The sequence below is a fragment of the Papilio machaon genome, chromosome 1, assembly GCF_912999745.1.
Source record: "Papilio machaon chromosome 1, ilPapMach1.1, whole genome shotgun sequence".
Taxonomy (NCBI): Eukaryota; Metazoa; Arthropoda; class Insecta; order Lepidoptera; family Papilionidae; genus Papilio; species Papilio machaon.
The window spans coordinates 1,930,441-1,954,227 of record NC_059986.1 but is presented as its reverse complement, the minus strand read 5'-3'; the positions used below and the strand labels follow the sequence as shown (position 1 = coordinate 1,954,227).

At 32.6% G+C, this 23,787-nt stretch overlaps 1 protein-coding gene across 2 annotated transcripts in view; it reads left to right on the top strand.

Annotated features, from left to right (window-relative positions):
* Positions 1-2,987: 2,987 nt before the first annotated feature.
* LOC106714286 overlaps positions 2,988-23,787 on the top strand; it is a 53,927-nt gene continuing 33,127 nt past the window's right edge. For both annotated transcript variants that reach the window (XM_045677832.1, XM_014507289.2), the window contains exons 1-3: positions 2,988-3,271; positions 8,793-9,261; positions 19,339-19,442. In XM_045677832.1, coding sequence (XP_045533788.1) covers positions 3,190-3,271; positions 8,793-9,261; positions 19,339-19,442 — 655 coding nt within the window. In that variant the 5' untranslated portion in view covers positions 2,988-3,189. The remainder of the gene's footprint in view (positions 3,272-8,792; positions 9,262-19,338; positions 19,443-23,787) is intronic.

Here is a 23,787-nt window from a genome sequence, read left to right as displayed (position 1 = left end):
ATCTTAAAAATCCGTAAAACCGTTCAGTCCGCAGATAACAACAGTAGAAAACTTACGTGTATGTGAAAGCTATATTGCCAATTTGTAAAAAAATATTTCGTCATATACTGAAAGCATGAAGTTTTAAATAAAGATAACCTGAAAATATCCACCGATGAAACTCTCACAGATTATGCATAAGTTCGGCTCATTTTTCTTTCCCACGTTCTTTTCAACCGAGGGGAATACGTGGCAGGATTTTAATTAACACATCCACGCGACGCTAGCGCCACACGGATCCTCATCTAAACAACGAGGCTGCGAAATGAACAAAATTTTAACATTGTATAAAGGGAGAATTTTAATTAAAGCTTATTTTTTGTTAAACTGACAGGGGAGTTATATGTTTTGCGTATTTATGTTTGCAGTTTTTTTGATAGGAGAAGGGAGCAAACGAGCATCGGATTGCCTAATATTGACCCGACTCTATGGACATTCGCAACACCAGAGGAACCGTATGTGCGTTGCTGATCTTTAAGAGGGTCGTCCGCTCTTTTCTTGTTATGTCCTAAGTGAATTACTTAATTAAGAAGTGACTAATTGTCGGTTTCTGAGATCAAAACCTCCATATAAAACATAGCGTCATCCCATTGCATTTGACAAAGCATGGGTGACTATATTTTTAAACCTAGATTTCGGTCTCAGTAACCTACGGTGAAGTAGTTTTTAATCTTAAAGGTTATTTTAGGTTAAAAAGTACCAACTAATTTTGAAAGTTGTAGCTTTTCTGTCAAAGACGATGGAAATAATTTTTCACGATCCCTTGCGGTGCTGCGGACAAGGACTCGACATGTACTAAGTGGGAGCTTTATTATTCGTGACGTTTTCAAGTTAAAAGGCGGGTTCAATGTATTTTAGTGGCATTGATTGATTTAATAATTATTTATTCTTTAAAATATTACATTAACTTTTGCCTTTGTCTGTATTAATAAAAAATGTATAAAATTTGAAATATAGGTTAGTTAATAGGTTTTTTTTGGAAAACAACTTTAATACGTTAGCATCTTAATTATTTACATTAAAATGCGAGTAGCAAATAACAAATATTATCAGAGAAAAATACAAAATGTCTAAAATATCTGTGTAAAAAGATCCAAATGTACATATGTACTTATACTTATATGTATAAAAATAAGCAGTGCCAAATGTTTAGAATGCAATAAAAAAACCGTGTAGTGTCGCTGTTGAACTTCTCTAGGGCAGGATGATATTATTTTGAACCACGTGACATGACAACATCAGTTAGATAAATAATACTTTCTTTCCTTTGGGTCATAAAGTCTTGCTTAATTTACAACAAAACATTCAGTGTTTTATTTAAATTGTTGAAATAAACGAAACTATAAAACATTTTCTGTCTTAGAATCAATGTCAGACTAGAATAGAGCAATCTTAAATACAACATTTTCGTATCACAATGTTAGTTACCACATTACTTCGAAACGGTTTAACCGATTTTTATAATATTTTATATCCATATTCAGTATGTCTGAGAATCGGCTACTATTTATTGTTCATACCCCTATTAAGTTTTTTAAACTGCGCGGACGGAGCAAGCTATTAATATATAAAATGTTAGAGTAAATACAGTTAGATAGTTACATTTTGTATATGAAAATTATACAACAATTAGTTCGTAGAACTAAGATAAAGCAGATGTGAAGATAATTTTTTTTTTAGATTTCGTTTTGCAAAGATCTTTGTTCAGTTCCAATACGCCGTTTTCTTCTGTTTCTTTTATGTCACTTAAAATCTCATTTCATTAAAATAAACATGAAAAGTATAGACTTCAGCGATGAAAATAAGACAAACATCTTTAGTAAATATGCCTCTACTGTATTTTGTTGCTTCCTTTGAGATGAGTGTTTTTATAAACAATATCAAATATGCAAAACATCGCTTTGTTTCATAAACACAATTCGTGTGAACATCTATCAAATACCGAACGTATATCATTGAATTCATTCTTACGACCTCAATACAGTTCATGTAGAAAAAAATAGCTTTTACAGACTCAATTAGCAGTTTAGACAGAAAACTTTGTTTTTAATTATTTTTTTGTCGCTTTCTTACAAATAAACTACTTTCGCATTTGTAGCTTTGTATTTAACAGTAACCATTTAAACAAATCTTACATAATTATATAATTAAAAAAAGTTTTTTTTTCTAGTTTTTAAACATTGAAGAGATAAGACAGTACGTAATATTGAAATACCATTAATTATGTGTCGTAAAGGGATTACAGCGTGATGTGCAGCGGCTTATCGTACGCCAGAATAACTTCGATTATGCCCGGATAAAAAATTGAAACTGAAAAAGGTTGCAGTTATTATAATAAATGCACTCGTAATAACATTATGTAGTAGTATTTTTACTTTGTGTTTCGGCAGTGAAAATTATAAAACACTTCTTAATCTTAGCATAGGTTATCAAAATCGACGAGTATGTTAGATTCATTAGTAGTTCTAACACTATACACCGTGCATACGTCACAGTTTGGACGTTCTAATTGGAAAGCAAAGCATCTTCGTCTAGTCTTTTAAACTACTGATCTGTTTAATTGCATACTTAAGTGAACGTGTTTTAAATAACAAAATTCGTAGCTTAATTACAATATGAGTCTCACGAGCATTACGCACGTAACTGACGCCTAATGAATTGATTCCCATTGGTATTAACTTCAATGGCCGATGCATTCTTGAGAACTGTATTGATAGTCTTGAATCAAACTAATTAACTAACATTGAATTTCAAAGACTTAATACGGTCACACACTTCGTAGCTATTCTTACGATGTAGACAAATTACGTAACTTGAATTTATAAAAATTATATGTTACATATAATTTCGATCGATGTACTTCGGTTTTTCCAAATCTAGGCTCTACGAAATGCTACGAAATGCATCACTACCTATTGGAAATTCAGTATCACGCGAGCTTTCGTGGAAAGCGGTCGTATTGTGCGTTATTCGCAAACGCACGTAATCACACTCGTAGACGCTCTACCTTTAATCCAATTTACATTAACAATGACAAGTCGATGACCTGATTAATTTAAATGGGACGTGTTTTACTAACTATGTGGTCGATTGTTTTTCCTGTGTAATGTCTTGGTGGAAAATGTTGAAGGAGGAGGTGAATTCGGAAAAATGGTGAAGGAATCTCGCGTATGCGCTCATGTTGGATTTCTTTTTATGACTTTTTATGTTATTGCTGTTAATGGATATATAGGTAAATTGAGTATAATATTTTAAGTTGTGTCAGTGTCAACGCCTTGGCGTCAAAAGTGTCGCCAGCCCTACGACCTAAGCTAAATATATGGGGGGAGGGATAAATAGTATTTTTTTTTATACTAAAGGTGCTTATTACCTAGGGAATGTAAAAAAATAATGAGTAATTTTTGAGGTATTTCAAAGTAGTTTATTTATCTATTTTATATTTTTTTGTAGGGGAAATTTAGCTATTCATGTACAGTCAAAGAATTTAATTTGCTTTCTACATGCAAAGAATAACATTAGGATTGAATGTCAATGCTGAAATTAATATTAACATTTCACTGACAGACAATGTCATTTATTGTCTAATATTTATTTTGGAAATTTATAACCTTTAAATTTATCATATAAACATGCATGTTTTAATTGAGTCTGTGAATAAAGACTAACGTCTTATCTTATTTCTCGACTACAAAGATAACTGTCACCATAATAGTTTGATATTATGGATGACAAATATTCGACCTTATTGCACATTGAGTGACATCTAAAATTTTGTCGAAATGGGTAGGAAATAAATATCTTTAACAGTGAAGCTATTTCTACAATGAAAATTGTCGGTTAATTTACATAACAATTCAAAACAGGTGAATTCCTACTAACATTATGTCAAATGGAGATTCAATAAGAATTAATCGATTGTCAGTTTAATTTAGTTGAATGCATTACCATCGAATGGATTAATCAGTTTTAATATATTAGACATCAATTGTACGGCGCTATGGAGATGTAATTGTATCTCCATAAATAATTGGTAGTAATTTTATACCCTTTGACCTCTTTATTGCATTCGATTCGTAAGTTACTGGCCATATGTTCTGATATTTGTATTTTGAAAGACTAGCTGTCGGTTACGACTCTGTCCGTGCCGAATTAACTTAATAAGTAGTCTATGTGTTCTTACAGACTATGTTCTACATTTATGGTATATTTCATCAACAACCGTTGAGCTGTTCTGGAGATACCTTCAAACAATCATCCATCCATCCATCTAAACATTCGCATTTATAATATAAGTATGATGTATAACAGACGTATTTAAGTTTTATTGAAAAAAATATTGTAATTTAGTCGTCAAATTTTAAGGATAATAATTATGTAAGCAGTTTAGTGTAGATGTTTCTAAATTAAAGGTAAAAAATCAATTCTTAAATTAATAAGTAATAAATCTACGCTAAAGGAAGCCCTTAACTATAATTGACGACTCTGAAATTGGCGGTTGATATATATTTGTTTTGAATTTAGAATATGTTTTTATCGTGATTAAGTTTTAGCAAAGTTTAATAAGAGTATTGAAATTTTACATGATTAATAATTCATACAAACAATCATACATACCATTTTTTATGTATGGTTATCTTAATCCCCTTCAACGTAATACTGTATGTACTATCAATTTTAGTGTAAAAAATGCAGATAATTTTGCTTTGCTATTTTTGAGGGTTGCATTTTTATAATGGCGTTCCAACTAACAGACGGAGTGACATTTTGCTATTAGATTCTAGTACAAGTTGGGGAACGCTCTACATTGTTACGAAGTTTGAATAGTTTAGCAACAGATGCGTTGTTTTGATCCCCACATGATTACTCGTTACTCTATTGAAACTATTTTAATATATAATCATAGTCTTATGTCGAGTTCGAATGAAACTAATTTTGTTAGTGTGTATTTGTTGTAACTGTGACCTTATATAATAATTTATATAAATAATAATTTATATTTTTACATAGATAGTGAGAAGCATTGTATGTTTTCAAACATGTGTTTCGATAACGAAAACCTAAAAATCACTGTTTTGCGAATTCTAGTTTTTTAATGTACAAATAGTTAACTTCATTGTACAGCGTTATTTTACACTGATGCTGTGCTCCTCACATCTGCCTATAAAATATTCAAATTGTATCCCGTTCCGAGTATATTGCGCGTGTTCTAACGTTAAATTGGAAAGCTATTTGCGAGGTTTTAAAATAATATATAAGTTATTTTATACGTGGTTTATATGTTTCAATAAGTTAAGTGTTAATAATTAAGTGAACATATTCAAATCATCCACCATCTCATTATCAGATTTATGACGCACTCCTAAGACAATCAAGCTACTGAGTATATGTGTAGATTTGTAAATGTTTTTTTTTAAAGTTTGATTTGAGATTCTAGATACTGTATTTGTTGTGAAACCAGTACGACTTGGGGTCCTTCAAGAAGCGAGCGTATATATTTCTTAAAGGCCGGCAACGCATCTGCAATTCTCCTAGTGTTGCGGATGTCCATGGGCGTCGATGATCACTTCGGTGTTCGCGCCGCTCGTTTGCCCCCTTCTCTTATATGTAAATAAAAAAAACTTAAGGAACCAAAAAATAAAACGTAACAAACCAAGCAAAAACTATAAGGTTTATAAAACCTCGTGGGATAAGGCCAAGTCATGTCGTCATCTACATTTATATTATGAAATTTCGTTATTGAGGTAACGCTTGATACGATATCAAGTATATAACAATTCTACAAAATATTCCGACATTTTTTAAAACTTTCAACTTAAAATACGACCATGATAAAAGATTTCGCAGGACATTTTTGCAAGCGTGTCGTGTTACCACTATCTAGCCTGCAGTTTCCGTGCGCTGCGACAACAGAAACGAGACATATACATATACCTATAAAGTGTTTGTATTCCAGTCGTTCCATAGCAGACTGCGGTGCGATGAGCGATCGCCTCTAGCTATACCACAGAGTACTAAGTATAATGGATGAATATTGCTTCGAAAATTTCCATTGAGGTTTTCTTTTTTTTTAATTCTATGTAAACCGACTGGCTAGTGGTTTTAAAGTAATAAGTTTTTACTATATTAATAATTTTAAAAGAATAATTTAAAGTAGGGAATTTCTAAACGTTAAATAAATCAGTGGATGACGGCAGAAATACTTTTAAAAGAAAGCTTACTGGTAGTTTTCTAAAGTATTAATCCCGATTTTGTTTTAAAATAAGTGAATAATGGTATTTTTTTATTCGATGCATATTTTAAAATCGGACATTTTATAGGACGAAAGTAAAAAATCAAAGGCAATTAAATATGTACAAAGGAATAAGGGACTTGCGAGCACATTTCGTCTAATTAACTCCCCCAAAAGCCTTAGTTTTATTAATCAGCTTCAAACGGTTTCCACTGAGTTATTCTCAATCCCGTCACGTTTGGGTACCTAATAAGTCTCTAGTTAATTCCGGTAATTGTACATGTTTTATATTTTATTGTGAGTTTCCACTGCAGAAACATGTGTACAGATATTGTTGTTGTCTCAATATTTTCAAGGTAATGAAAAAGAGAAAGCGAAAGAGTGTTATTATCATTTATTCTTTTGTTTCGAGCACGTTTTAGAATTTTGCAATAAGATCTTACTAATACTTGTATAAGAAAGGCGAAAGTTTAAATGGATTTTGTTAGAAGGTATCTCCGAAAAGGCTCAACGGATCTTGATGAAATTTGGCACAGATGTAGAACATAGTCTGGAAGAACACATGGGCTACTTAGTAAGTTTTTATATAAATCCGCGCGGACGGAGTCGCGGGCGACATCTAATAATCTATATATATAAAAGAAAGTCGTGTTAGTTACACTATTTATAACTAAAGAACGGCTGAATCGATTTGACTGAAAATTGGTGGGCAGGTAACTTAGAACCAGGAAACGGACATAGGATAATTTTTACACCGTTTTCTATTTTTTATTCCGCGCGGGCGGAGTCGCGGGTAAAAGCTAGTATTGCTAGGATAATGTAAAAAAGTAATACATTGTTTATTTCGTGATTTTCCATGATGACGTTCATATATTGTGTGGGTCGAGAGTATCTATGTTAAGTGTTCCAGGTAACGTGCCAAATGGAAATTTATGATATCGATTATAACACATGTAAAAATATATTATTGTTTCCTACTAATGTATCTGTGATTTATATCTTTGACTTACCGTGGGTTTCTGAGACCGAAATTTCCGTATAAAACATATTGTTATCACTGTTTTATATTTAGATTTTTGTCTCAGAAATCAATAGTTACTCTCTCACACATAGTTTAATAAATTTAGCATTGTATAAGTATATATTACATTTACGACTTTGAATCTACTAACGATAAAAATGATTGATAACTTATCCGTTTTTGAAACATCTTTTTATAAACATTTCAATGGATGATGCCTTTCCTTTCATTTTTGCAGTCATGCAAACTTTTAGCTTAACAAAAGAAGCGATTTGTCGCTATCCTATTTCATATTGTAATGAAGTCGAGTGCCTCGGGATGTGCACAAAGCCCCTAAAACATCCAGCAAATCTATTTCGTCCCTTCTGATATACTTACTTAATCTAAATTGTACTTTAATCCGTTAGTACAAAGTTTAAATTCCTTAAATAAATTAACTTCGCTAATATTCTGGATTAGCAACAGCCAGTGTAATTTGAGCTCTAAGTTTCTATGCTTCTTTCACTTTTTTGTTAGGAATAGTTTAGTATTTGTACAAGAGCAAAGATCAATAATCGTTGGCGTACACCTACGAATAAATGCTTTTTTGGATGGTTGCCATGGTAACGTTGATTTGGATTTGGAATGCAACGGGGTCAGAATGAGCGAGTAAGGCTTATTTAAAATTTTATAGAAATGAAAGGGATGTAATGATGAAGGGGTGAAAATGCACCATTCATTCGGTCAAAATTATATTAGCTTGCAATTTTTATACGACCAACGATTCTTCGTGGGTGAAAATATACTTATTTTGATGTTCCGAAAAAATCGATAAACTTAAACAAAAAACTAATAACTTCATTACGCTAGTTACATTATAATAGTTACTAAATGTTTTACATATTTTTATAGTTGAATTTAAAATTAGTCGAATTAAAAAAGCACTTTAGTTTTGCTTTTATTTTTATTGGCTATAAAAAAGCTCTCGTTCATTAAAATCGTCTCAATAATCATAAAGCACGAATTTGTATCGTTACTTTTATTGCCATTAACAGAATTATGAAATAAAAATGATTACTACTACACTAGGCTATTTGTAATGTTCTGTGTATATTTATTTCTGTAAAGGTAAGGTTAAGGGGAAATTTGAACACTATTTTTATCTTACGTAATCTTTCGTTATGATTTCAAATCGAATAGTTAAATTTAGCTTAAAATCATAACGATAAAAAATATTCCTGTATACTACTAGCTGTCGCCCGCGACTCCGTCCGCGCACAGTTAATAAAACTCAATAGGGGTATGAAAAATAGATGTTGACCGATTCTCGGACCTACTCAATATGCTCACAAAATTTCGTGATAATCGGTCAAGCCGTTTCGGAGGAGTACGGGAACGAATATTGTGTCACGAGAATTTTATATATAAGATTTTCCTAAAGTATAACAATGTCTTCTTCAGTAAACTTTAGTAAAGCTATAGTAGAGCATAGACAATTTGGTAATTTTTTAATTCTTGTTTCAGAAATAGTCGAGGAACAGAGATGTCACAATACTAAGATCCGGCTAACATGTCGGGATTTGGACGCTCACATCGCAGTATTAGAAGCTTGGTATACATCTATACAAGATTACCAAGTCAATTCGAACGTAACACGAACGGAAGAAGTAAATATAAAAACGGAGAACGATACAGAACTAGATAAAGTCTATGTGTACGCAAGCCCAATGCATAATGGTGTGTACGAATTAGTGAACAATACTGGTTCTGATAATATAACGGATTTTGATAACACTAGTGTAAGTGATGTGACAAACGAAGTTTATGGTTTAAATGACACTGTGGAAGTTTTAATGGAGTTTTTTAATGCGAGTGAAATGTGTAGTGTACTTACTTATTCAAGGAGATATTCGATTTTGAATGTCAATGAGAAGAGACGAGATCCTATCGTTAAAGGATCCGCTGTGAATTTACAAGCACCGTTAGGAAATCGGTAAGTTGGTAAAATAAATAATACAAATAGAAAGTTAAAGCATGTCTTAGTATAATATCATAAATGCGAAATGCAGACCCCACGTTAGTGGGATTAGACCAGGGAGATGATGATCTGCATGAAAAAAATCCTTTACAATCATTAAGTCACCTTTTTCCTCATAAGTCAACGCGGTTAACTATATGAAAAAATTAGCTGTCGCCCGCGACTCTCTCAGACTGGTTAAAACATAAAACTTAATTAGTAGCCTGTGTGTCTTTTCAGACTATGTTCTACATCTGTGCCAAATTTTATAAAAATCCGTTGAGCCGCTACGGAGATACCTACAAACAAACATCCATCCATCTATCCATTCATTCATACTTCCATCCATTCATCTAAACATTCGCATTTATAATATTAGTAAGATTATTTCTAGATTAAATTAATGAAAAATCTTCGTTCAGGAATAGTTTAAGTAAGCATTAAACTAACTAAAGTGTAGCAGTCAGAAATATTTATGCTATAGATTTGGAAAAAGCTATAAAAAGTTATTACTCGCTCCCTTTATACAATTCAATTTATTTGTGACAAACAAACCTCTAATTTTTTATTGCTCGTTAGTCTATTATGACTATGGTGTCACTTAACACCCCAACTTTCTGAACAAAGTTATTGTTACACTTGTCTATTTGAATGAAAATAGTTACAGTGGTAAACTTACGAGTATCGTGTTCTTGTGTTGATACCTATTAGTGGGATTGAAATTTAACATGTTTTTGACGATGACAGACGAATCATATTTGTAATATTAAATGTTGATGGTAACAAATACCTCAGGATTAATAACATAATATGCTCTAAGTTTAAGGTAATAAAGTTCAATTTGGTACAAATTTCTTAATACATATTGACCAAGTAACTGCCACAGAATCTAACAAAACTAGTATATATTTTTTAGCAAACAAAAGTTATTTCGAAGCTTACTAAAATATCTTCACAATTACTCTAACAGCACCATATCAAGCACCAATGTTACACAATTGTTTAGTTGAAAAATGTTTTACGAACGCGTGTATTTGAGATTCCACAGGTAACGTTAAGCTGAAAGTAGGGCATCGTATGTTCCAACTCAATCAACACTTCGGTATTTCCTATAAGTACACTTAATTAAAGCGAAATATTTACAATAAACCCGTGTCGAAAAATATATATATAAATTTTAGCTTGAAGTGATTTATCTAATAGACTAAATATTACAAGCACAATAAGACAGAAGACAGGCGTGAAGTGAAAGCAATTCCGCGTTTCGTCTGATGAGTGTGGTACCGGAAGGCCTAATTTTAGTCCTCTGTCCCTTCCCATCCTTTTCTTATTAGGAAACGATGGGAAGGGGAAGTGGATTTGGCGGAAAAGGGGACTCATAGGAAGGAGAAATATCTTCTTTATGTGCGTCCCCTCCTCCGTTGATTAAAGGTAGGCAACGCATCTGCATTTGCGGATGTCTATGGGCAACGGTTGACTCGCTACGGCGAATCCAGATGGCCGTTTGCTCGTTTGCCACCTTATGTTATAATAAAAAAAAGACTATAAAACGGAAGTGCTAACATGTGCTAATATCACGAACCACTAATTGAATTTGTCAAAAACAACATAACTTACGCCCGTAACTCAGAGGGTACACAAAGATTACAGATCTTCGTTTGGCTCGGTCCTGAAACACCTCTCTCGCTTCTTTTACATCCATACAAGTTATAAAGAAGGTTGTAAAGATGCTGATAGCTAGTCATTAATAATATGATACAAAACATTTATCTTTCGTAACAATAGCTGTAACATGATATAGATGAATGCTGCCTATTACGAGGTTGTGTTAACGCGTAATAAAGGATTAGTTGGCTAAGATTTATTTTCTACTAGCATTCGTTAGTAACTCCGCGTGCGGGATTAAAAAAATTATTAACCTATGTGTTCTTCCAGACTATGTTCTACAACAAATAATTGAAAGCTACACATCAATCAAATCACTTATTTAAACATATTGCTCATTGACTTTATTAAGAGAATAAGAGAGAATATTGTTTTTTACGCATGTTTTATCAGTGGAAACGCAGACAGCAATAATATACCGGTTCAAAACTTGACGGCATTTTATAATTGCCTTTAACAAATTGAATACAACTGGTACAGTACAATTCAATTAGTTTAAAGAGGTTCATTGTAGCGACGACACGTCTTCTAATCAATGTTTAATTGCCGTACCGAAGTAGGGCTGCCACCCTTCGAGCATATCCGACGTTACATGTGCAGGAAAACATTGTGATACTATACATATCTGCGAAAAAATTCAAAGATCCATACAAGTGCCAGCGTGTTGTCTAAGAGTCACCTCTTACTTAAGGTTCTAAATTAAGATAGCGGGGATAAATAAGAGCCGCTTTCTTTTTCTTCGTCTGCTAAAGCGTCCAGGGTTGTCGTTTGTAGCCAGTATTATTGATATTGGTAGCCCTATCTGCAACATATTTGTTTACTTCGCCCGATACACTAGCTTGGAATTAATTATTCATTGTTAGCTTAATTTGCATTCTAATCGGAATTTGAATAGCTTTGGTCTATTTGAACAATTGAGTCACATTTACCATACTCTATTCCAAGGATATAAAAGCTTTTGTGTTAGGCTTTTTATTTTTCAAAATGTATCCCGAAGTCAACTTTTACTCACATCATCTAAAGATATTGTCTACTTATCTTTTTTTAAAATTGACTTTACCTTTGTCATGGTTTCCGTAAAATAATATTTCAATTAATTTGAAGTCTCTACATTTAAAGGATTTCTTTCTAACAATCTCGTTTACATTAAAAAAATTTTGAAATTAATTTAATACAAATTGGTATTTACAGAGACGTCCAGTCAAGTCGTATTGTCCCGCCCGACCACAAACTTGTGGTCGATTGGAGTCTTTGTTGACCGTCACTGTGTTTTGTCATCGAGTCTATATTGCGTTGAAGTTTGCGAAATACTAGTATGTTATTATTTCGTAAATTAAATATTTATTGCATATCTATCATAGTTATTGGGGGACTGGTAACTATGTATATTACCAAATTTACCAGATATTTTATAGGTGGTACAAGACGTTGAAAATGAAGCGCTAGATACATACGTATATGTATATCATAAATACATAACAAAGTAAGAAGTGCGTGTGTTTAGATATGATGGTTTATTGATATATAGAAAAACAGTATATAATGTGTTCACCTTCAGACCTTAGACAACATGATAGGAGCGAATTAAGAAATAGGTTAATTTATTTATTAACTCAAGATTAAGGTATGATGAAAACTTTCTATTTTAATATTAGTGAGAGTTCGTATGTGTTTTGAAAAGCATTGATGGTAAATTAGTTGCGCTCTTTGAACTCCGCCGCAGTCTGTTATTTAATTGGTCCAATATGAGCGCCGGCATGAACGGGAAGCCGATCGATAGCGTTCTAAGTTTGGAACTGAATGCTCACTTTGCTATCAATTGAAATTAATTATATTGATTTTATTACTTTTAATAGCTTAAAATGCAAGTTAAGTTAGGCCTTAAGTACCAAGCAAATACTAATATACTTATCACAAAGTACTAAGCCTTAAGTAAGTTAATCTGTACTTATAACTTAGAATTGTTAAAGATTTTTTTTTTAATCTTATACCTGAACAAGCGAGAACTGGATAGCGAGAAACCTGTCTTAACGGACAACCTCCAAGCGAGAAACTAGAGTAAGAGAGAATCCTTTACAAGCGAGAAATATGAATTCATTTGGACTCTTGCACATCCCAGGTTCGACTGTAATTCATAAATAGTTAACGCTGTATTCGAAAACTTTAATATTAAAATCATATCATGACTACCTTATCGAAATGTAGAGATAGATAATAAAACGAATCTTATTTTGAAGCGAAGTAAAAGGTATGATTTAGAGTTATTTCTAGCTGAACACATTCAATAGTGAAAGCAAACAAGTTCGTTTTTTATTGACGTATCGATTTCTATTCTTGTTCATTTTCACTTAAAGATGATTGGAATCAATACCGTGTAATAACAAAGCAAAAACTGCGAGCTTTTACCAAAACATTTTGCGTTTACTGCATTCTTGAGCGTGTTGATTTCATTTGTATTTTAGTTTTTTTTTTGGTATATCGTATCCGGTTGCTTTTAATGTTTTGTGTTGTTGAATATCTTTTTGTATCTAAATCTCTTTTACGCACGTTCTGAAACATGATGCAATGTTTAAAATCGTTATATCATTCGTTTTAAACGCAACAAAGCAAACTTCGTACGTATAGTTTTTGTCCGAACGCAACGGCATTACGACAAAAAGGTAGAAAGGATAAACAACGATGATAAAATGAAGTAAAAAGAAAGAAAGTAGGATAGTTTTTAATTGTTGGGAAAATAAACTTTCGTCTTCTTCATTAATCATCTTTCGTAAATTCGTAATTGACTTAAATGAACGTTAGAAACTTGATTTAAAAAAAAAATCTGGTGAACGAACCCTGGGTTTGCACTAAAAAGGCGCTAGTGAAATGAAAAAAATATTTTACCTTCGACAGTACCATACTAATAAATTATTTGTTCCGGAAAAATTTTGCGTTACGTTACATAATTTGTGAAAAAATAACGCAATTATGTAGTTATGAAAATACAGATATATTTAATAAAAAAATCTTTTTCCTTTCCACTCGACAGGAAAACCTAACTGGCTCGAATGCTCGAAATAATTAGAGCAATCAAGGTAAAATCCAACTAATGGAACTCTCATAAAAACTACGATTCATTTTAATTAAGGAAAGTTGGATTGAATGGCAACAGCTTGACCGACCTTGGCCTCATAAACATAAACCATAATAAAACTAATGTTGGTCTCATTTGGCTTCAAAAAATTTAAGCACACTTTTAACATTATCAAATTCAACTCCCTTACTGCAGAAAAACAAAAATTTACAATTGTCAGAATTTGTACTTTTTTAGACATTTTCATTATTATTACACTTATTTCATATCTCGACGCCCAGTAACGGTTTTAATTCCAATAGCGTTCGGTCGGATTACGGATACGTCGCCCTCTTTTTTACCATAACGCTGGGGGGGGGGGGGGAGTTAACAAGGTCATGTGAGACTGTAATTTGCAGACCTTTAGCGCCCTGGGCGATTGCCCAACCGCGCCCTACCCTAACGCCGGCCCTGGAGATGCGCTTTAACTATAGTGTTGTAATGTACTCCTATAAAATATTAGTGTATCTTTTTCCTTCCCTTACATTTTAGTCAATATTATCTGCTTCCATTATTTATTGCGCAAACGAGATGGTTTTCACAACAAAATCAATTTAGTTTTCGTATATTTATCCTGTAAGCATTTATTGTATACATATTGAGTAACAATGTAATATTGCGTATGTTTTATTTTGAACCGTGTTAGTCAGCATGTTGGATATAAATATATTTTTATATCATAGAGTGGGAATTCTGTCGGTTATCTTTTATGTTGTTGTTGCAAAATATTTGATATCGCAAGCTGTGTAGTTTCACAGATCACATTTTGTATGGGACGATGGTAACATGGTATTTATTTTATAAGATTCATAGTTTTAGAGAATTATTAGTCAAGATCATCTCGAGCGAATTGCGCGCTAAAGTTACCAAAAACCAAGTGTCAGATAGCTGTAATGAGGCGACGTAAGCGTTGATATTTGACATGCCTAGTGCTGCGCCGATACACCGGCACAGTGTTGATTTTTGTCTCTAACAATAGTGACTTTAGACATAAAGTTAAATGTCAACTGTCAACAAGAAATTGTACTAACTGCGCTGGCGCAACGACCCAAAACCACTTTTGGCTTTTGACACGAGATAGCCAACGCCACTTGTCGTGCCCCGTCTCCACGATCCACTCCCATTTTCATCAGGTGGACTATTGAAATAAGTTAGGGTTAGTAAAAATTCCAATATTCAATGATTATTTTCTCTATCTGAAAATGTTTATTTTTTACTTATAGTGAACATATTTTCCCATGGAAAAACATAAAGGTAGCAACATTATATTGCTTCCGAGAACAATGGGCGAACAGTTTGGCGGCATGCCAAATGTTTTTTCTCTCAATCGTTCAAGGTTAGAATAACAAAATTGAACTTCTGTTTTGAGAGTAGTTAAAAAACGTGTTTTAACGGTTTTTGAATAGTTTTTCTTGTTAAAATGTAAAAATAAATATTGTAGACTATATTTGTTTTGGTTTAATGAGAAAAAGTCAAACTGTGCTTTAAAAGAATGTTCTAGAGTTCCTTCTTTGAATTTCCTAAAACAATACTTTGTAGACATCTTCCTATTTATTTTTTCATTTACAATATTTTGGGTTGGGTATAAATAAGTGGGAAATAATTAATGATAAAATATGTAATTAATTCTAAGAAAACTTGTGAAAAAATATTAACTTTGTACAAGATGCTGCAAGTTACGAGTAAGCTTTTCTGAGAACTGCAATTAGTTACTGAAGTTAATTACGCAATTCTACTTCAGTTGGGACTTAAGGGGGTTGGGCGTTGTGGTGGCTGTCTGCATTGGCCGCCAACCGTCAGGGGGTGACAAAATCCCAGCATCAAGGAACGGAAAAATGGTGATAAGTCAAGAATTCTATGATTGAATACGACTTTTTTCCCTGTTCGCGAAGCATGAAGAGCTGGATAGATTTATACACACTGTTAACGTAAGAATACTTTTTGTGATATAAGGTTTATGACGTGTATTGAAATAGTTTATCTTGGCGGCTATCACTTGGTTTTATTTTATTTTATACGAATCTATTCGAATTTACACAATATTACAAATAGAATCGTAAAGGTAACGTTGTTCAAATCACATTTTGACCATGATTTTTCTCCTATTTCAAAAAAATATTTTATGAATGTTATCTCATACGAGTTATAAGTTTTTTAACACAAAAAATCGACTTTGTTGTGTGACATAAGATCTTAATGTCTAACATAAATCTTTAAGTTGTAGAAACGAAACGCTATCTGTATGAATAACTTAAGATTCAGACGCAAAAACTTTGGTCATAACAAAGGATTATGTCCTATTTTAAATTATTCCAAGTATTTACTCCAAATGCTTTGAATAATTTAAAATCGGACAAAGTTTATCTGCAAGTTTATTGCCAATTTCCACCGGCGAAACACATGCAATAATAAACGTTGTCATCCTTTCAATAGATATATGTTTAGAGTAATTTTTCTAGTATTTTGGGAATTCATTAAAAAAAATCAATACAAAGAATAGCGACACATTATCTGAAAAAATAAATAAATGCATATGTTAAGTTTTTATGTCGTAATTTTTAACAAAAGTGTGAGACATAAGCGAATATAAATTGAAACTTCGCTCACAAAGCCGATATATTACGAGTAATACTAACAAGACATTTCCAACTTCTAACAGGTCTCAGCCAGATAATTGTACTTAAAACAAAGCCTTTGTAATTATTTACTGATTACTTTGTAAGTTCATGATGATAAAGGCTTTGGTATAAAGACAACTTCGCTCTCCTTTAATTTAAAAACATAAAATATGGTTATGCCTTTAGCAAAATTTTTAAAGTTTTTAATTACTTCAACTATCTGTACAAAGAGCTTGTAAACTTATAAAAATGCATTAAAATTTTAATTAAGTAAAAATATATATTTACATAAAATACGTTAGCAATAGAGAACACAGGGCATATTAAGTTTCTACCCACAATATCCTGAAGCCTTACATAATGTAAAGGCTTTAACTGTCTACGCATAATATATTCAGTAACATATATTTACTTATGTATGTTGAAAATATATCAACCCTCAGTAACTATTAAACGGATGAAAAAAAATTGGCTTGAAAGACTACGGACTTCTTAGTTGACATACTTCTTTCACCTTTTCTTCATTCAAACATTCAAATTACCTTGTCTATTACAATTAAAAATGATATCTAGATTCTATTTGAATTAGACATGCATTCGTATCAACAATGATACTCGACACAGTTGCACAACAACCACGGCCTAGTGCGTTCGCTGTATGCTAACGAATTCCGCAGACAATCTGCATTTGAATTCTCTTAGCACTCCATTACTGCGATTATTGTCACAAAGCTCGCGTTCTTTCGTGCTATGAATATGAAATTTCAAGATAAAACTTTGCTATTCTACATTATTTTTATACTAAGTTTTTAATTCTTAGTCTGCTTACTTCTCTGTGTTACCGTTTGAGTGTAGGTTGTATACTTACTGCGTTAGTTTAACCAATGGTAAATTATAAATTTGTAAATTATAAGTTTTGCTATGTATATCTATGTTGATTTGATATAAAACATGTTGTATTTTTTATTTCATCGATTCTTTACTAAAGTTCAACAAAAGATCAATTCGGCCGGTAGCTAAGCGGGCCAAGGGCACACGCGTTCAAATAAATGCGACTAAATACCACCAATTATTTAGTTTGCGATCCATATCCAGTGAATTTAGCGAGAGGGCGTCACGGTTTGTTGTGTATGTAGTTTTTGCATAATTTTCGTAACTATTACATTGATAACAATCCATCTTTAATGAGACCTTTCTTAAAGAATTTAGTATTCATTTATCAGATGTCATCATCTTCTTGCCTTTTCAAAAGATTCTCGTTGTTTAATCGGATTTCTATTTGTCATCTTCAGGAATAACGAAGAAGTTCAACTTGTAGTCCATAATCTTTTACAAAAGTAATCATAATAAGTGCTTTTATTCATTTATTTTATTCAAAATTGGTATATGTTCCGTGTCATGAATTAAGGCGATATGAATCGGCCTTTAGCCAAAGTGGTATCGGAAGTGTTACGACGCCACGTGACACACTTGCGTAGCGGAAGCGGCGCCATTTGTTAAACTGTTCGTTCCGTTTTGTTGGTGAAGTGCGTCCACTGTGTGTATACTTAATTATCGATTCACGCATGACTCACTGGTTACTTTTCTAAGCCATCGATAGCTTATTTTTGCGTTGGCAAATGTCGTAGCGTCGATAACTCAGGGGTTAAGCACTTGACTTGCTGGTCCTGGGTTCGAATCCCGCATGTAGCAGTGTGTTTTTCGGTTTTCGATTCGAGACGTTCTTACGGTGAAGCAAAACATCGTGATGCAACCTACACATATCTGAGAAGAAATTCAAAGATATGTGTGAAGTCAACCAACCCGCACTTGGCCAGCGTGGTTGACTATGGCCTAGTCACCACTAACTTGGGGAGGCTCCAAGCCTCTCAGTGAGGACCTATAGTGAGCTGGTGATGATGAAATGTCGTATCTACTTTCCGTAGATATAGATATTAGATGGAACTGGTAACACCTAGACCGCACTACTGAAACAAAGTTTTTTTTATAATTGAAAGGGCAAACGATCCTAAAATTAATTGATCCGACGTTGATAGACATTCGCAATACCAGAGAAACCAGCAGATGTGTTGCCCGCCTTAAAGATGTCGGACCACTACCAAAGTAACTGTTCCTTTGGTAATGTCAATTTTGCGAAACCACTAAACATTTATCTGAATTATACAATGTTATTTCAGTGAGTTTTGTAAAACCGTTGACAGTAGAGAGATCCAAACTATTGTTTTAAAGAGTTGGCCCCATTTTATTGTAATAAATTGAATGGAACACCGCAGAGCCGTTTGGTCAATATAATTAACCGTATCATTTAACTCAATGAACCATGACATTGTTATTATTTACCAGGTGCTTGATTGTTTTGAAGTAATGGAATATGAAATTAAAGTTTTGGAGTCATGCTGTTTCACTAAGTGGTTTTATATGTTACTAAAGGAGTCCACCAAAAAATATCTTTTCTATTAAAGTAATAGTTAAATTATGAGTAATTATTATCAATATATTAAGGCAACCTTAGAATTAATAAGATAATTGTGAATATTAAAAGGAGCAAGTTCTGACATTCGCTTATAGAGGTTTCTCTCTATCCTGGTTTGGATTTATATGCATAAAGCAAAAAGTAACATGTTTTAATTTTTTTTAATCTATAAATAATGTTTTCAGCTGCAACGGGGCCAGTCACTGTAGCTTTATTCTGAAGAAAACACATCCCCCAGCGGCGGATTGGTCCCACGGCATCGTGCATGTCAAATATTCTTGCCTCGATGGTAAGTACAACTATTAAAATATTTTTAACTCAAGAAACAAGTTGATATATAAAACTTTTATATATTTGTAAAGCTATAATGTACAATATGTGCAACCCTTAAAGGTTAAATTTTAACCAAATAAATTAATTATGTTCGACTCGAAAATACCTCGGGTGAGCAAAAATCGTTTGATGTCGAATAATGACTTGGAACAGTAGTCTATAACTTACTGAGCCAATCCTACACCATAGATGTAACTCTACCAGAGCAGTGATTTAAGTCCCATTAACTAAAATAATTAAATAATAAATTATGATAAAATGCCGTTATCAGACACAAAACAAGCGCCGCTAGTCGGTATAATCAATCGAAGTCGGCATAACATTGCGGCGGCCAGCGCACGTGCGGGCACTGACAAACAATGTCCCGTCGAGTCAGGCCCCAGCACACTACCAAACGTGGCCCTTCGCACATACTAATGTAGTTCGTGGCATAGATCCTTAGATACGATATTTCTTGATAAGTATCGAGAGTGCCAACTCCCATAGAAACCTCGCACGATGGCCAAACATTTTTACTAGTTCTGAGAGGACGTAAAGATAGGAACACATCATGTTAGTACTCGTAATTTCTACAATAAGGCCCTTCGTACACAAGGCGACGTAACTCGTCGAAACTAATATTGTATGACATAGACCCGCTCCGCTTTCTTTAAGATTGCAGCAACTTTTCTTACGATCTTGACAAACAGGTCGCGAGCGACTGTTTTTGGCGATAACAGATACAAAAGACGACCACTCGCGGCTGTGTACGAATCTTTTTGTTATCGTATTGCATAAGTCGCTTGGCGACTGAAATGGCCGGGTTTCGACGATTTACGTTACCTTGTGTACGAAAGTCCTAAGTCGTTACATTTACAAATTAAACATTAAAATACTTAATTTTAACTACTTGAAGTGTCTGCACAAAATTTGATTCTTAATAATTATATTCAAAGAATATTTTTAAATGAGATTACTAAGAGTAATCGCTGGCTGGTAAAAATGGTTATTCTGAGAAAGCTATAAAAGATATGCTATCGCGAATTTTTATTTAGCACATTTAAAGAGCTACAATTCTTCAATAAATCATTTTTATGTAGGTCCTATAGTTTAGCCTACGTAAGCACTGAAAGCGAAAATGTCCCTTATTTTCGCAACAAATTTTGAAGCTAAATTCAAAATCTACTAGTCTTCTAGTTATTTAAAAAAATCAAAAAAATGGTACCCATCTGCAAGCACTTCCTTTCGATTAAAATAATTTTTATCAAAATCGGACCACCAGGGGCGGAGTTTAGCGGTAACAGACATAAAAAAAAACAGTTGAATTGATAACCTCTTTCTTTTTTAAGTGGGCTAAAAAGAATAAAATGTTTAGATGTACGAACAAATCAAGCATGTCGAGTCCAATTGCTTAATCAAAAGAACACAACTATTCTATTAGTCTATTATAAACAATCAATACAAACATTTGTCTTATTTAAGATTAATTAAAACACATTCTTAGAACTATTTCATTGGAAATTGGATCAATTCTACTTGGACTTTCCGAAAGCTACGCGCTTCAACTAACTACGAATCAGCTTTTCTAGTAAACTTTATTTAGTACCATTTAGTATCGCGTTAGCTTTGGTAGGGGAGAGATGTGTCGTTTATTTCTCTCTAAACGCGCGTGTTTACTTACGAGAATATTAATAAAATTTAAAAATAATGCTGCGAATTTATTGTAACTATTTAATTGTGTGTTTTAACAATGTTTAGTTTTATATTGTGTACATTTTATTTATTTATATGTTGAATTTATGTTGTAAAATGTTGGCAAAGGATGTGAATTGGAAAAAATGTTGAAAGCTTCCCGTGCGAGGTGGACGTGCTTTGTATTGCAGTTTTTTATCTTGCATTTTTTTGGTGCCAGTGGATTAATAGGTAATTAGGATCAGAAAATAATTAAATAATGTAATAGTAATACTGTTCTAATGGTTTAAGATTTAATTTATTAACTTCCATTTTGCTCGTTTGGTCTAACATATATTACCGTAGGTTTCCGCTACTAAAATATATTTTACAAAAACATATTAAAATAATAATCTCTTTGAAATCACACATTAATAAAAATTAAATATTTTCTTATTAGATAAATAGGTAAGGTAAGTCATTTTTTTAATATTGCAATATATTATGTTGACAAAGACTTCATTTGATATGTAGAGCGTTGGTTTACCGCATTATACGAGTAAATACTTGTCAACATTACAGGGACCTTTACACGAAACGAACGAATAAATTGCACTATAATTGTGATAATTGTAATATTTTCAATTGTTTAGTAATTATTATTAACAACATTATGAATAATTTATGTCATAAATATCTCTTATCCTTGGATTTCCTCTACCGAAGCAATTGTACAAAGAAAATAAATATTACGTTCGTGCTCTATCCTAAACACACTGAACACAGTAAAAGGTAGTTGAAATATAAATAAATAATAATAACATTGTAATTAGAATCAAACTTGTGAAGTAAACAAAAGTGAGAGTTAAGTCACGCACGGTTGTGTCCCGGAGGGCTGTATACAGATTTGAGATCTCAATATGGCACGATCCAGGAACACTCCAGTTTTTCACCATCAAGGACATTACGTACGGGTGAACTTAAAATCTCTATTTATTTATTTATTTAAGAAGAAAGAAGGAGATCTTCTATCAAATAAAAGTCTTATTAAATTCTCAATTAAATTATTATACTGTATCTAGTTGAAATTAAATATTTAAAGTATAAAGAGAATTTTAATAGAAAACAAAATAATAGCAATAGCTTTTTAAGAAAATTTAAAGAGGTAATTATTCAGAGAACGTAAGCTCGTTCTGCGAATTATCTATCTAAACATACTTCTACTGAGATGCATGTCTAAAGGTACTTTTTTTGAACTCCAATATTTGGATACTGTATATGTAATATAACACAAACATTAATTAGACCGAAATTGGATCACTGATGTTGATAATTTTCCAACAAATTTTCGTATATCGTGACTTGATTAAATAAACAATAGTTACCAGTAGATGTCGCTACTAAATAACAATTTTAATAACTCAATTAACGAACAAATAATCTCCCTTTGTACTGTCATAAGTTGTAATAAAATTCCGTAGATGATTATTTCGAATAGGTTTACTATAGCGTCGTCAATAAAAGGGCCATTTTTTTCTATAAACGCGATAGTAGGGAGAAATAATACATTATTAGAATAGTTGCGTTATTGAAGGTTTCCTATTGTGTGTATTGAATAGTTTCTCAACACAGATGTGCGGTTTTAGTTGAATTTGATACTGCTTACTCGTACGCATGATTTACTTCGTTTTGTTTTATATGTAGAGCAAGATCTTAGATTTATCGAACCAGCTTTCATTTGTTTAATTACATATGCAACTGAGAATTATAAAAAATCTATTTGATTGATCCTTACACTATCTCACTTAGTGTTGGTTTCTGAGACCAAATATCTATGTATAACCTAGCTTCATCCCTGTCAATATCTTTGACAAAAGTGATAACAATATGTTTTAAACGGTCTCAGAAACCGACGGTCTATCGTTCCTTACAACCTTTACTATATATGTAGACCATCTTGTTAAAGCATACCTAAATAGTTTTATCTTGACTAGACTTGTAAAGCTTTTTTTACTATGTCTGTTTAAAGGAACTATCATTTGTGTTTCGTAATTTCAAGATCGAGATCTCATTAATTACGAAATTCTTGTACTTATAAAAACAAAAGAAAACCTAAGAAAACCTTCTTAAGTAAAGTTCAATGACTTACGAAAAGGTTATTACGAAAGTGTTTACGCCTACCAATTTGTTAGCTGCCATTCAAAAATTATGTTAACACGATTTTAAACCATTGCCCACCGTCACCTATACTAAATTGCCCATAAAAAGCACACATCGTTAATCATAATAGCTGCAGAATGTTAGAGTTACCGCCCAGTGAGGGTCACTCACAGTTTTTGATTAATTATCATTAGAGCTTTCGAATAAACACGTGTTTAGTGTTTACGTATCTTAACATTTTATCTGCTGTTAATGGTTAATTTATTTTTATTATAATTTTTTATTTGAGGTTATCTTTGTTGGATATCAACATCTTTATTGACATGATCTTATTTTTGTGACTTTCACTAAATAATAATCAAGGTAGGTAGTTCCTTGAAATTACGATGAAAAAGACTTCAAACTTTGTACAAAAATCAACTGCAGCCGACTTTGGATTAGCAAGAGTCCAAGGGACTGTGGCATTTTTCTTTCTTATAGAGGTTTTTCTC